Below are 14,414 nucleotides of genomic sequence, written 5' to 3'. Positions count from 1 at the left end.
TGTCGTGACCTCTCCATTGATAGTTCCGATTGACTCCACGATGATGCTTGCTATTGTTTTTAAAATTAAATCGGTTGATTGAATCGAGAACTAGTCGAAGTATTAGTTCGAAATAAGAGATTGAATCAATTAATTGATTAAACTGATTTTCTATATATATTTTTATTTTTTAAAAAAATCAATTAAATGGACGTCCTAAAAACTGATGATCACCCTAATTCTTAAAGCCTTGGTGCTGGCCCTCTTTTGGACTTTGCCAGGGTTTCGACTCCCTGTTGGTGGTAGACTTACCAACGGTGCGTACAACAGCCTCTGTTTTCTTGGACGGCCCTAATCACTCTCACTTTCTTCCGTCGCTCACGACGGTGACCGGTGGATAAGGGAGGCTACGATTTGTCCTCTCATTGGATAGGGATTTGGGCGTGGCTTAAGCTCTTTATTCCTTGTTTTTTTTTCCTGAGCCTTTTTGAGTCTTTGCTTATACTCTTTCCACGTGTAATAAATATATTTTAAAAAAAGTACAATCGTCCAAAAAAAATCCAAAGTCACCATTTCTCTCCACGTGGCACCTAATGTTGCCAAAATTACCTAAATACTTTCCCTCATAACACTTGTTTGCTTTGCATTGGTCACCACTTTGCAGGCTTTCCATTTGTCAACTCTTTGTCGTCTCCATACCCATTATAACTTGTAAGCTTCGCTTCTTCGTTTTTTTATTATCCAATTTCCTTTCTTTGTAAATCACTGAAACTATTTGTCAATCAATAGTGATTGGAAAAAGATGAGTTACTTGGCAATGAGGACTCAGCAAGAAGCAACTTATCAGCTCAGTTCTGATTACAAAGAGCTAGTCTTTGCTGCTAAAAAGCTTGCAAATCATGCCATCAAATTGGGTTCTTTGGGATTTGGGGTTTCATTTCTTGAATGGATCGCTTCTTTTGCTGCCATGTATGCCCACTTTCTCTTTTTATTTCTTTCTTTTGTTCATAACTTTATTCCCAAATTTTTCTCTATGCTTAATTAAATCCTAATATATCTGGTAGTTTTCTGCTGTTAGATTGAATATAATAGTTCATGGGTTTTGGTATGAATTAAAGGATTACACAGATTTAACAGTTTGATACTCTGTAATACTCTGTTGTTTTTTACTCTGATGAATTTGAGTTTAAAATTTTTTGAATTTGTTTTGGATTCAATTTGTTTTTTATTAGGTTATTCGAATTTGAGGTTTGAGTTTTTCGAGTCGAATTTTACAAGTTTTGGATCAATTTGAGTTGCGGTTACTCTAGCTGGATTGTTTTGGGTCAGGATAGTTTCAAATTTGGTCAATTTGGGTTTGAATTAATTCAATTTAGGTTGACTTTCTAGGATCAAGTTGAGTTTGTTCGAGCTTGAGTTTCAATTTTCTGAAAAGGGCTGTTTCGAGTTCACATCGTTTTAGATTAGAGTTATTCGGTTAGAAAATTTTTTGTGGAAGCCAGAATTAAGTTTATATTTTTATTAGAAATAAAATATAATTTTACGATTTTAGTAATTTATATATTTATAATTTTTAAAGGATTAAATTAAAATTTATCATTTTTGGGTAAAGTGTAATTCTACTATTTACTAAATTAAAATTTTGTAAAATTTAAAGGTTCAAAAGTGAAATTTTACATTTTAAGAGAGTCAGGGCCATTGCCATCTCCTGCCCCTGGTTTGAGGTTCAAGTTTTTTAAGCCGAATGTTACAAGTTCGTATCATTTTATGTTTAGGTCGTTTAGGGTTTTAGATTTGGTCATTTCAGGCTGTAATTATTTTGCCTTTGCATAGTTTCAAGTTTGGTCAGTTTGGGTGTGAATTAATTCATATTTAGATTGACTTAATCAAATCGAGTTAAGTCAAATCGAGTTAAGTCAAGTTTGAATTTCTTCTGATCCTTTTCTCAATTGGTTAAGGAATTCTAATGGTTTACTATGCTCTTCCTTGTGGTTTAATGCAGTTACTTATTAATCTTGGACCGAACACATTGGAAAACAAATATCCTTACAACACTATTAATCCCATATATTTTCTTGTCTCTTCCTGGGATACTCTTCAGCGCCTTCAGGTAAAACAAATCCATGTTTTGAGCAAAAACACGATTCATTCTTGTACCTCAAGTGTTAATGAACTATTTTGGTCGTTGCAGGGGAGACATTGGAAAATGGATTGCTTTTGTTGCAGTTGTTTTGCGCTTGTTCTTCCCTAGACGTTTCCCGGGTACTTATAATGCTTGTTTCACTATATCGATGTCTTTCTTGATGACGGATCTGGCTTGAATATAACTTTCGGGAGGATATGGAAGATTAAGTTCAAAGGGTCGAATATCCCTGTGAACTTCGAAAGAGTTGGAGCTTGTGCTTCTAGATACACTCCTATGTTTAAGTTAGACTTGATCATGAGTCGAGTTATCTGTCTAAACTTGAAAATTCACTCGAAAAGTGAGAGATTTTGGGGAAAAATATAGAATAAAAAGTAAATTTAAATAAAAAATAAAGCCCATTTCCTAAATGGGTCGAGCTGTGAGTAAATAGGAATAAGAAAATAAAATAGTTTATGGCTATAAAGAAATAAAAAGACTTAATACCTATTTTGGTCCCTTTAAAGTCATTTTGCCTCTTTAGCTTTTATTCCGTTCATCATGTTAATTTCTTAATCATTTTCTTTAAAAAATCCATATGGCAATTTAAGCCAATCAAATACGAATATGTAGACAATAGTAAAAAGGCCAAAGTGAGAATTTTACTACAATACAAGACCAAGCAAAAAGTATAGATGGTTAGATTTGAGAGCCAAGGGCAAGGGCAAAGAAGTAGCGGTGGATTTGTCATTTAGTCTCTTAAATTTTTATAAAATTATATATTAGTATTACATTTTAATCTCAAAATTTATGATTCATCTCTAGCCCTTCTTAAACCAAAATTTTAGCTTCATTCCCAATGAGAGCCGAACTTATACCTAGCATTTGGCCCAACTAGTGCATGGGTCTACTTGATCTACTTAGTGACTAGTTTGTTAGCTCTGCATCCTCGGTTGATCGAGGTACTTGTTGGCCACATTGTCTTGTTTTGATAATTGCCCAACTTTGGTGCAGATTGGCTGGAATTACCAGCAGCATTGGTTCTTCTAATAGTGGTTGCTCCTAGCTTATTCTCAAGCACATTAAGAAGCAGCTTGGTTGGGGTAATAATATGCCTTGCCATTGCTTGTTACTTACTTCAACAACATATTAGAGCGTCAGGTGGGTTCAGAAATTCATTCACAAGGGCACATGGAATATCAAACACAATTGGGATTCTTCTTCTTTTGGTCTATCCTGCTTGGGCTTTGCTTATTGAAATCCTATAGGTTCTGTATTTTTTATTGCATTGTTTTCCTTGTATATTATTACAATTATAGTTTAATGTATTGGTTCTTGTATTGACACATTTTAGGAATAATTGTTTTTTCCCTATTTAGTCAAATTGGTATGTTTACTATTCAAGTATTTTAGGGTAAACAATATAGTAATTTTTTTATCACTCAATTATAAAAAACTTATAAATTGATTATTCAACTATTCGTTTTTTTTTGGTAACTAATTGTTAAATAGTTGAGACAGTAAGATGCCGTGACAGCTTTTAAAATTGATATAATAACAACTAGGGGCGTAGCCGGGGGGCTGGCATGGGCCCTGCCCCCCCCTAAAATGAAAATTTTTATTTTAGGCTTTTGAAATTTTTAAAAATTTTAAATTAGTAAAGGTAAAATTACACTTTGGCCCCCCTAAAATTATAAAAATTCAATTTAATTCTTTACAAATTATAAAAATATAAACTATAAAAAATTAAAATTTCATCTGGCCCCCCATAAAAAAATTTTCTGACTTCAACCCTGATAACAACTTTAACCCTCAACATTTATATATTGTGTCAATTTAGTCTTGTTCTAAACGAAATTATCTCTCAATGCTTCCTCATTGAGTAATTTGTTTTTTCTTTGTTGGGTTTCGCTCCACTCCATTATTTTTTTCATTTATTAATATCTAATATATGTTGAATAAAAAATTATAAGACAAGATAAAGTCCTATCAGCAATATAACTAGTGCGACTCAAACTCAGGCTAAACTTGATGCAATGAACAATTTAACTAATTAACAGATAATTCTTTTTTAATAATTATAATTTTTAATAATTTATTCGTGGTTAGGTTTAGATAATGTTGGTTAAGATAACAAACTAACAAATTTAGATAATTTAAAAGAGGCACGTGCTTATTTCTTCCTCTCCGTAGCGCTAAAATCCCCAATTCATCTAGGGTTTTAGTCCCTCTCTCCATCGATCAAAACTCTAATCTACAGTACACACAAGAATCAAATAGAAGCAACGATGTTCCCAGGCATGTTTATGCGCAAACCAGACAAGGCGGCGGCCTTGAAGCAGTTGAAGGTCCACGTAGCTATGTTTGGAGTGTGGGTAGCTGTTGTTCGTGTCACTCCTTACATTCTGCATTACCTCTCTGATGAAAAAGAAGAGCTCAAGATTGAGTTCTAGAGGCCACCTCTCATTCTTTTCAGGTAATTTAAGAAAAGGGCAAATTTTGGAGATTGGGTATTGTTTGCTATGTGGGTTTTTACATATATGAATTATTTTTGCAAGTATTTGTATGTTCAAGACATGTTTAGGGAGATAATCTGAGTGATGCAATGGAAGGAGAGGTTTTGGATATGGTTAATTTGATGTAATTGAAAGTTCTCCAAATAGTTGTACTCAAGAAGGCAATGTAATTGGAAAGGAATTCTGGGTAATAGATTAGAAATTAAGACTTAAAGAAAGAAAGGAAGAAAGGGGGAAAAAAAGGACTACTAGAATAATGGCATTTTCTTTGTCCATAGGAAGCTGGACTCTGATTGTCTCCCAAAGGGCACTTTTAATTTTCTGAATGTCATTTTGAGTAAGATTCATTGGCTTGGGATGATGTCTTCTATTATAATAGTTGATTTCCTTGAGTTTTACGATTAGTGTCTTGTTACTAGTAGATTGTGTTATAATAGCTATGAAAGCCATTCTTCCTATACATCTGCCTAAGTGTGCTCTAGTTCCTTCCCCTTTGCCAAATAGTATGACGGCTGGTTTTTAGATTTTTCTTGGTTTCTTTTGTTCTGAATGATCCCATTATCAAAATTAGTTGCTTTGTCTTTTGTTGCCTTTTCCTCTAGGAATTACCTAATGTGCTATTCTTTGTTTATGATGTCATGTTAGTATTAATGACAACTTTATGGTGGCAATTAAAGTGGAATATTGTTTTTTGCTTTTTTCTGTGACCCTTGCTTAAGATAATCAGTCAATTGATGCCTTTAATTTGAATTTAGTGGTTGGGAAGACATTTTGCTCCATTCAGTAACTATGTGAATCATTCAATAGCACACTTTTTTATAAACATAAGGGTAAGGGTTGTCCAGGGATTGAATCTAGGACTGATGTCAAATGAAGACTTAAACACACGTCTTTTGCCACTCCACCAGTAGTTCAGTTGATATTTAGTAGCTACATTTATCTTTTAGATGATGAATAATTTATTTAAGTCGTTATTTTAGCCATTAGCATGTGTCCTGCCTTTACTTGCAAATTTGTTTTATATTGTTTATTGCTGAAATTTTTTCCTTTTAATCAAATGAAGACTTAAACACAAGTCTTCTGCCACTCCACTAGTGGTTCAGTCGATATTTAGTAGCCACGATTGAGTTATCTTTTAGACAATGAATCATTGTTAAAGTCGTTATTTTTGCTCTTAGTGTGTGTCCTGCATTCACTTTACTAGCAATTTTGTTTTGTATTGTTTGTTTGTTGCTGATTTTACCTCCTCACATGGTGCAGTAGATTGACAAGTAGAGAACTGGAGAATGAAAAGAATTTGCAAGTTCCAGGTTCCTTTTTCGCTTTAGTATGAAGCCGATGTGTAATCACATTAGGTTGTTTATGTACTTGCTTTGGTCATGCTTGTTAGTCTTTTCATTGAAATGAAACTAGTCATATCTAGTTAAATGTGCATTTTACTGGTTATCTGTTGGTATTTGGATTTTGAGAGTGATAGCACTGGATATTGCAGTGATGTTCCAGATTTTCACATGCTGAGATCTAACAGCCTAAGATTAACACTTTTCTGAATATATGGCTATCTTTTTTGTTGGAATGAAAGTATTCTTCATATGTATTTTATGATCTACAACACTAAACTTTTCGTGATTTGTGGTTGCCTCTCCTAATAATGTCATTTCTAAGGAGGGAACTCAAACTTGACTTCTCTCCCTAGAGTGTTGTGTCTTACCATTTACAGTTTATTTTCAGATACTTAAAAAAGTATATTAAGTTCTTGCATGTACTTAAAAAGAGCTTCCAAAAATGGGCTTACCATTATGCCTATGCTAGAGTCTAAGCCCATAGTCTCGCTCAAAATATGAGAGTTTTGGACAGTAGTATGAGACTAGAAAAATGAACTTGACAAAAAAATTAGATCCGTTTAAAATATGAGTTCATCTTAGGCTCCAATATTCAAAGCTCAAGTACAGCATGTTTTGTTTTCTACTTTACAGTATATATTATGTAATTCATATAAAATAAATATATATAAGACTACATTGCAAATTTTAACAAATATGGGTGAGCTTAAAATGGATTTGAATTAATTATTTATACAAATATAAGTGAATTTGGATAAATTTTGATGCTCATATTTTAAATGAAATTAGACTTGAATAAGCATAAAAAGTACTAATATTATACATAGCCTATAATCATGAGAAGGATTACATTATTTTAGGATATATATAAAGTTTTAAAATGATACTTATAAATTTTTATCTTTTTTCTTAAATTGGTAATTAAAACTTTTTATTATTATAAGTGGGTTGGTTATCCAAATTTTCCCAAAAAGTTAACCATTGTTATTTTTTAATCATATCCTAAAGGTAAAAAAAACTAAAAAACACATACATTTTTTCTGTTCTCAGACAAGAACTTTAATAATGAAAAATTCTAGAATCTGTCAAATCTTTTTTTATCAAAATCCAGTTTTCAACTATAAAACTTAATTTCCAGTAAGCTTTTTTTTTTCTATAACGCTGATTTCGATTCATTTCTTACTCTGTATTATTTTTAAAAAAATAACTTTCTTTATTTATTTTTAGATATTTATAGATCAAAATTATTTAACAGTTAAAAAGGTGTATTAAAAGAGAAAAAATAATCGTGGTGGGAGGGGAGAGTAAAAATATATATTTGAAAAGTTTTAATTTAATTTAATTTGATTTGATTTGATTTTTTTAAAAAAATTAATTTTAATTTAAAAGTGTTAGGTGTCATAAAATAATTCATTAAAATAATTTTTTAACAAGGATTGTCTTTTTGAAATAATTTAGGTAACGGACCACTTATGACAAAAGAAAAATTTAGATACCAACTTAGAAAAATATATAATTTAAATAATATTTTGTTATTTAAATCAAATATAAGATTATAAACCGAGCTTCAGCTCAATCATCTTGCTAAAACAATTTATTTCCCAATTAAAAAATTAATAAAAATATATAAATATTAATATAAAATTATTTTTTATAATTTTTTAATTTTCGAACAATAGATGGGGTCAGTCCAATCCGACCCTAGGTTTAAAAAACAAAACCCAAGCCCATGAACACCTGAGGTGCCACATTTCTTCCTCTCTGTAGCACTAAAACCCCAACAATATCTAGGGTTTTAACCTCTCTCTCCATTGACGCAGACTCCAATCTACAGCGCACACAAAAATCAAAAAGAAGCAACGATGTTCCCAGGCATGTTTATGCGCAAGCCAGACAAGGCTGCAGCCTTGAAGCAGTTGAAGGCACACGTAGCCATGTTTGGGGTGTGGGTAGCTGTTGTTCGTGTCACTCCTTACATTCTTCATTACCTCTCTGATGAAAAAGAAGAGCTCAAGATTGAGTTCTAGAGGTCATCTCTCATTCTTTTTCAGGTAAGTTAAAAGACTTCGACTTTATCTAAGTCTATATCTTTATCAAGACTTATTCTCCTGTCAAAAGAGCCAATTTTGGGGTCTGGGTATTGTTTGCTATGTGGGTTTTTTACATATATGAATAAGTATATTTGTATGCGCAAGACATGTTTAGGGAGACAATCTGAGTGATGCAATGGAAGGAGAGGTTTTGGATATAGTTAATTTGATGTAATTGAAAGTTCTCCAAATAGTTATACTCAGGAAGGCAATGTAATTGAAAGGATTTTTGGTGATGGATTAGAAATTAAGACTTAAAGTAAGAAAGAAAGAAAGAAAGAAAGAAGTGATAGAATAAAGGCATATTCTTTGTCCTTCGGCAGCTGGACTCTGATTGCCTTCCAAAGGGCACTTTTAATTTTCTGAATGTTATTTTGAGTAGATTCATTGGTTTGGGGTGATGTCTTCTATTACAACATTATTTTGCGGGTACGCCAATCCGGTTGATTTCCTTAAGTTTTACTTTTACTGTCTTGTTATTTGTAGGTCGCGTTTTAATAGCTATGAAAGCCATTCTTCCTATCCATTTATTTGCCTAAGTGTGCCTTAGTGCCTTTCCCCTTGCCAAATAGTATGATAGCTGGTTATTTTGCTAAACTTGCATAACTGTAAACGAATCACATATCATGTCTAAGTTGTTTTTAGATTTTTCTTTGTTTCTTTTGTTCAAAATGATTCCTTTATCAAAATTAGTTGCTTTGTCTTCAGTTGCCTTTTCCTCAAGGAATTACTTAACATGCTATTTTCTATTTGTGATTCCATGCTAGTATTAATGACTGCTTATATGCCTTTAATTTGAATTTAGTGGTTGGGTAGATATACTGCTTCATCTGGTAACTATGTGAATCATTTAGTAGCACACTTTTTCTTTAAGTAAGGGTAAGGGTTGTCCAGGGATCAAACCTCTGGTCAAATGAAGACTTAAACACAAGTCTTTTGCCATTCCACAGTGGTTCAGTCTATATTTAATAGCCACAGTTGAGTTATCTTTTAGATGATGGATCATTGATAAAGTCATTATTTTATCCCTTAGCGTGTGTCCTTTCACTTTACTAGCAATTTTGTTTTGTATTGGTTGTTGCTGATTTTGCCTCCTTACATGTTGCAGTTGATCGACAAGAAGAGAAAGGAATTGGAACGAAAAGAGTTTGCAAGTTCCAGGTTCCTTTTCTGCTTTAGTATGAAGTCGATGCATAATCATATTAGGTTGTTTATGTGCTTGCTTGTTAGTCCCTTTATTGGAATAAAACTAGTCATGTAATTGAATATGCATTCTTCTGGTTATATGTTGGAATTTGGATTTGGAGAGTTATATCACTGGTTCTTTCGGGTTCATTGAACACATTCTCTGAATACAAGGCTATTTTTTTGTTGGAATGTAGGTAATCTCCGTCCATTTTATAGTCCATGAGACTAAACCTTTTAAAGTTCGTGACTGTCCTTCCTAAGACTTGTTAGTTATATGACTATTTTCATATATTCAAAAAGTATATTTAAGTTCTTTCATATGCTTAAAAAGAGCCTCTAAAAATAGGCTTTACCGTTATGCCTAACAAGGGAGATGTCTTGTTTTCTTCAAGGAGGAGGGACGATGACATCATTTTCCACTAATTAAGGAGTCAATAAAGCTATTTTAACCTTCAAACTACATTATTTTAGGACAAGACGGTTAACTAGTTAGAAAAGCAATGGTATCAAATACAATAATTAATAAAAAGACTTGAAAGAACCTTTGCCTATTGACCCTATCGTTGACCATATCTATCCTCGCTTTATTTAGCAGCCACAAATCACATATTTAATGCATTTCTAGAATTTTATAATATAAAAACAAATTCAACTTTTTGTTGCTAAAAAAAAATGTAAGATACTATTGGTCTTAGAGCATCTTTGCCATTGCTTTTTGTTTTCTATATAAAGCTCAATGCCACATCCTTTTCCTCCATTCCAGTCTTAGCCACTCTCTTATCTTCAAAGCTCTGTTTTATTCTCTTGAAAAAGGATGGGTATTTGTGCTTCTTCTCAATACTCGATGAAAAAGGTCGGAACCTTGAGGTGGCCGCACCCGACGACCAAAATCATACATCCAGATGGAAAGCTTCAAGAACTGAGGCAACCTGTTAAAGCCAGCCTTATTCTCTCTCAGAATCCGAGCTGTTTCCTTTGCAACTCAGAGTTAATGTACATAAACTCGCCATTGCCTCATGTGCCCGGAGATGAACTACTCCAACTGGATCAGATTTATTTCCTCCTGCCACTGTCTAAATCTGAAGCTACACTTTCTCTTCAAGAATTGTGTTCACTTGCCATTAAGGCTAGTGAATATATCTCTCTTTTGAACAGAGCTTACTCTTCACAAAAATTTTCACCATTCTCATACAAAAGAAGTTGTAAAGTTGGCACTGGGTTCAAATACCCTGTGAGGTCTGGCAACCGAAATGTTGTGTTCTAGACCCTAGAAATATTTTTTTAAATTTTCTCACAAGCCATTGTTTCATGCTAGCTAGAGTCTTTGTTTAAAGCTTTGGAAATGAAAGAGAAGATTATATTAAAAATTGGGATAAATCTCAAAATTACACATAAATTTTGATTTAATGTGCAATTGGATACATGAATTTTAATTTGGTGTAATTATACACGTGAAACTCGAATTGTAATTTAAATATATATTTAAAATTTTAATTTTGATTTAATCATATACATTTAAGGAAATTAGTACATCAATTTATTTTTATATTAGCTAAATATAATTATTTATCTGTCATATATAAACATAAAACGATGTATTATGTTAATAATTTACAAGAATTGGATCAAATTAAAATTTTATGTATAAAAATTGCACAAAATTGAAGTTCATTTATATGGTTGCGCATAAAACCATGGTGTCAAATTTTTTTTATATAGAGGGTTAATTTTACATGGAGTCCTTAAACTATAATTCAACTTCTAAATTGGTTCCAAACTTCAATTAAAATTTAAGAGGATTTTTATTTTTTAAACATTTTGTATACAAGATAGATATTGAATTTGATTTACATTTTTTAGCAATCCTCCATGTCAGATCCAACATGGCATTTGATGCCTTGATTTATGATTTTTGGAATCGGATCGGTGATTGAACTAGTTAGGCCATTGATTTTTGGTTTGACTGTCAATTCGATTTCAATTAAATAAATATTAAAAATTCATAAAAATTATAAAATTGATTCAACCGTTTCTTTGCTCCGGTGTATGCCGGTTGATTCCTAGTCCAATCCAGTGGAACAACCATGCCCAAGCTAAAAGGGAAGGATCTATTTGATCAATAGTTAGAATGTTTGGGAGTTTAAATCTAATTCATAATTTGGAGATGTTTACTGCAATTATTCCATTCCATATTTATTATTATATGGCAACCTTATCTTGCAGAAGCAAATGTGCTGTATATCCTCTGTATTTTCATTTTTTATGCATTTTTAAAAAGCTCACTTGTGCAATGCTTTTATTCAATTATGATTCAACTGTTCTATAATATAGTATAAAATTGGTAGTTGGTTTATATGAACTCCACTTTAGATGAATATTGTTTGCAGCATATTGGGTGCTAAAACTGTTTCTCTACATTCAGAAACAGCTGCAGATACATCATATTTGGACAAAGCTTAATTCCAGTATGTTACATGTGACATGTGGATGATTAAAGAAAGGATTCAAAAAGTATAGGATCATTACAAGGCTTTGAAGTCTTCTTTGAGTGCCTAAGTCCACTTGATTCTATCGCAAAAGAAGCCATGAGAGCAAGTATAGGGTGGATTGAAGGGGACCCTTATTATAAAAATCTACTATGATATGTATATATGTATAAAATATCATATAATATGAATTTGATTATGATTAGAAGAGGGTGGTGTTAGAAGCTTTCAGGGTATTTCATGTGAAAGTGTCTTCAAGTAGGAGCCAAGAAAGAGAGCTCATATTGTCATTTTCTGATTAGGCCTAATTATGCCCCTACCCTCTGTACTTTTCAGATTTTTTATATTTAGTCCCTCTGCTTTTAATTTTAGGAATTTAGCTTCTAGTTTCGAATATTAAAACATCATATGCTCAAATTAACGAACACGCGGAAAAACTAAATTCTTGAAAATAAAAGTTAAAGGACTAAATTTTAAAAATTTGAAGAGTACAAAGTATGTTACGTTACCAATTATTTATGAAGATACAAGGGGACAAAAAGAACAGGAGCAAACAAACTAGGGGAAAAAAACAGTAGTGATGAGCAATAGCTATGTTACATTACATGTTTAAATGATTGAAAACTTTCAATCTTATTGGACCCAAAATTAACAAGCAATAATGTAGGGAACTTGTGAAATCATGCAGCTTGTGAGCATGCCTTCATTTCTATTTTAATGGCTGCGACCAAACGATCATAGGCTTCACCCCATGCATTCTTCATCTCATCTGACCACATATCTGGTACTGCTTCTTTTATGGTCTCCAAAAGAGCAAATTTTGTTACCTGCAAAAACACACATTTATTAGTCCTTGTCCCTTGGAACATTGATGCTGCTGATATATATATATATAAATATATATTCATACCTCAAAATGTTCATCAACTACCCCATACTTAAAATGGGTAGCTCCTAATTTCTTCAAATTTGATTCCCTCACTGTAACTTTGCCTGCTTTACGCAGTTGCACTGCAGATTCACATGTCTGCGACAAGGATGTTCAACTTGTTCATAAACATGAACATACCAATGATAAATTTCAATATGGTAAAAGAGATGGTGTCTGTTTTTATTACTTACCATGACAAAGACAGACATGGCATGGGGCTTCAGCTTTGTGTTTTGCTCCAATGGAACATTGGAGTCTCTCAAGAATGAGAATAGTTTCTTGGCTGATGGTGCAATCTCAAATATCCTGCCCCCATTCAATCAAAATCCTAATTAAAAACAAGGCAATACATATACGTGTATATATATACAGGGTAAAAGTTCATGGTGGCTATAGTAACAATAGTCAAATTGCATTTTGTTTCTCTCTACTAAAAAAATTGACAAATTAATCATTGTACGATAGTTCTTATGTTAAAAATTCCATACATTTTCTATTAGAAACTAGTTTTTCCGTCAATCACGTCAATTTAATGGATGATATATTTAACAAAAGAGACTAATTTATCTAGTTTTTAAGTAAAAGATATAAAATGCAATCTGATAATCACAAACTTTCCTCCTACTTTTACCACATAAACAGGAAACAAAAATAGCTTACTTCAAGAAGAATTTAAGACCCAATTCAGCTGCGTTCTTCTTCATTACAGTCCATGACTTGACCACCAAAGCTTCTTGTTCTTCAGTGAAAACTTTACCTTCATAGGTAGCCATTGTTGTTTAAGTAATTCCGGGATTTTAATTGCAGTAGGTATTTGATTTGTAGAGTTGTAAAGTTGCACCATGTTTATATAGTAGATGCTGTGGTGATAAACTTAACTCTTCAAAGCATTGGGGAGCCATGTTTTTTGTTGATCGATTATATTATACGATCAGTCACCACGTTTCAAAACCAGGGGCTTGCCTTGGCTTACAGAACATTGTTTTTGGTAGCTTTTTTGAATGCCTTGACATTGATGGCTTTGACCAATTAGATAAGAGTTGTGAATTTGAAATTTTCTTCTATGGGAATTAATAAAAAATGTTGACAAATTATGTGGTCTAGCGTAGGTTGGGTTGACCTCTCCTCATCTTTACGTCCCAGCCGACAGAAAGTACGAAAATAAACCTCATTCTAAACACATGGAGGACTTTTTTTTATAGCTTGAAATCCAACTGACGGATCATATGATATGGGCAGATGTGTTTATGGGTTGGTCTGGTTTTAATTGAGTTTATGTATGATATCAGTACACATTATGTTTATCTAAGTTTGATTCGCGCATTGTAAATAATTAATCTAAGCTTTTTTTAAGTAAATATATTATTTTTAATTTAATATTTAATATTTTAGATAATTTTTAAATTTAGACAATTTAACATATTTTTTAATTTTTACATAGTATTATATTGTTATATATTTAAAATTATGTAATATACCATAAATTACATAATATATATAAAAATAAAACAAACATATATTACAAAAGTTAAAACAGGCTAAGCTCGGCTTAGGTTTTAAATGTTGAAGCTCAAGTTCGACATATATTAAAAGGATCTCGTTTTTTTTTTTTTATCCAAGCTCATTTTTTAGGCTTTGTACTTCTTGTCAAGTTTTTTAATATTTTGGGTTAGCTTTCGAGTTTTAGTGGATAACCCAACTTATGAACGGGTCGAGTTAGAGCCGAAGCTCTCCCAACACTATTTTTTTATATACAGGA

General features: G+C 32.2%; 4 protein-coding genes across 6 annotated transcripts; 3 read left to right on the top strand and 1 right to left on the bottom strand.

Moving 5' to 3' along the window:
• The first annotated feature begins 255 nt into the window (after positions 1–255).
• Positions 256–3,475, top strand: LOC107942145 (cold-regulated 413 plasma membrane protein 2). Its single transcript, XM_016875784.2, has 5 exons — positions 256–690; positions 769–948; positions 1,982–2,089; positions 2,171–2,241; positions 3,116–3,475. The coding sequence occupies exons 2-5, from the start codon at positions 782–784 to the stop codon at positions 3,367–3,369; spliced, it is 600 nt and encodes a 199-aa protein (XP_016731273.1). The 5' UTR covers positions 256–690; positions 769–781; the 3' UTR covers positions 3,370–3,475.
• A 786-nt stretch (positions 3,476–4,261) lies between these two features.
• LOC107942143 (mitochondrial import receptor subunit TOM6 homolog) lies at positions 4,262–6,214 on the top strand. Of its 2 annotated transcripts, none has more exons than XM_016875782.2 (2): positions 4,262–4,577; positions 5,881–6,214. In XM_016875782.2, exon 1 carries the CDS (start codon positions 4,390–4,392, stop codon positions 4,552–4,554), a length of 165 nt encoding a protein of 54 aa, XP_016731271.1. In that variant the 5' UTR covers positions 4,262–4,389; the 3' UTR covers positions 4,555–4,577; positions 5,881–6,214. The 2 variants fall into 2 exon arrangements, with proteins under 2 accessions (XP_016731271.1, XP_016731272.1); XM_016875783.2 differs by having other exon boundaries at positions 4,271–4,577; positions 5,878–6,214.
• Positions 6,215–7,685: 1,471 nt separating this feature from the next.
• LOC107942142 (mitochondrial import receptor subunit TOM6 homolog) lies at positions 7,686–10,605 on the top strand. 2 transcript variants are annotated; one of them, XR_005925830.1, is made up of 3 exons: positions 7,686–8,011; positions 9,159–9,211; positions 10,052–10,605. XR_005925830.1 is itself a non-coding variant. In XM_016875781.2 (2 exons), the coding sequence occupies exon 1, from the start codon at positions 7,823–7,825 to the stop codon at positions 7,985–7,987; it is 165 nt and encodes a 54-aa protein (XP_016731270.1). In that variant the 5' UTR covers positions 7,691–7,822; the 3' UTR covers positions 7,988–8,011; positions 9,159–9,385. The 2 variants fall into 2 exon arrangements, 1 of the variants encoding a protein (XP_016731270.1); XM_016875781.2 differs by lacking the exon at positions 10,052–10,605 and having other exon boundaries at positions 7,691–8,011; positions 9,159–9,385.
• A 1,564-nt stretch (positions 10,606–12,169) lies between these two features.
• Positions 12,170–13,557, bottom strand: LOC107942147 (non-symbiotic hemoglobin 1-like). The gene is made up of 4 exons (XM_016875786.2): positions 13,316–13,557; positions 12,847–12,961; positions 12,635–12,751; positions 12,170–12,551 (listed from the first exon to the last, which is right to left on the bottom strand). The coding sequence occupies exons 1-4, from the start codon at positions 13,426–13,428 to the stop codon at positions 12,405–12,407; spliced, it is 492 nt and encodes a 163-aa protein (XP_016731275.1). The 5' UTR covers positions 13,429–13,557; the 3' UTR covers positions 12,170–12,404.
• Between the last annotated feature and the right edge of the window lie 857 nt (positions 13,558–14,414).

Source organism: Gossypium hirsutum, chromosome A04, assembly GCF_007990345.1.
Source record: "Gossypium hirsutum isolate 1008001.06 chromosome A04, Gossypium_hirsutum_v2.1, whole genome shotgun sequence".
In the NCBI taxonomy this organism is placed as follows: domain Eukaryota; kingdom Viridiplantae; phylum Streptophyta; class Magnoliopsida; order Malvales; family Malvaceae; genus Gossypium; species Gossypium hirsutum.
The sequence above is the reverse complement of the archived record's forward strand: the minus strand, read 5'-3'. Positions and strand labels throughout refer to the sequence as shown.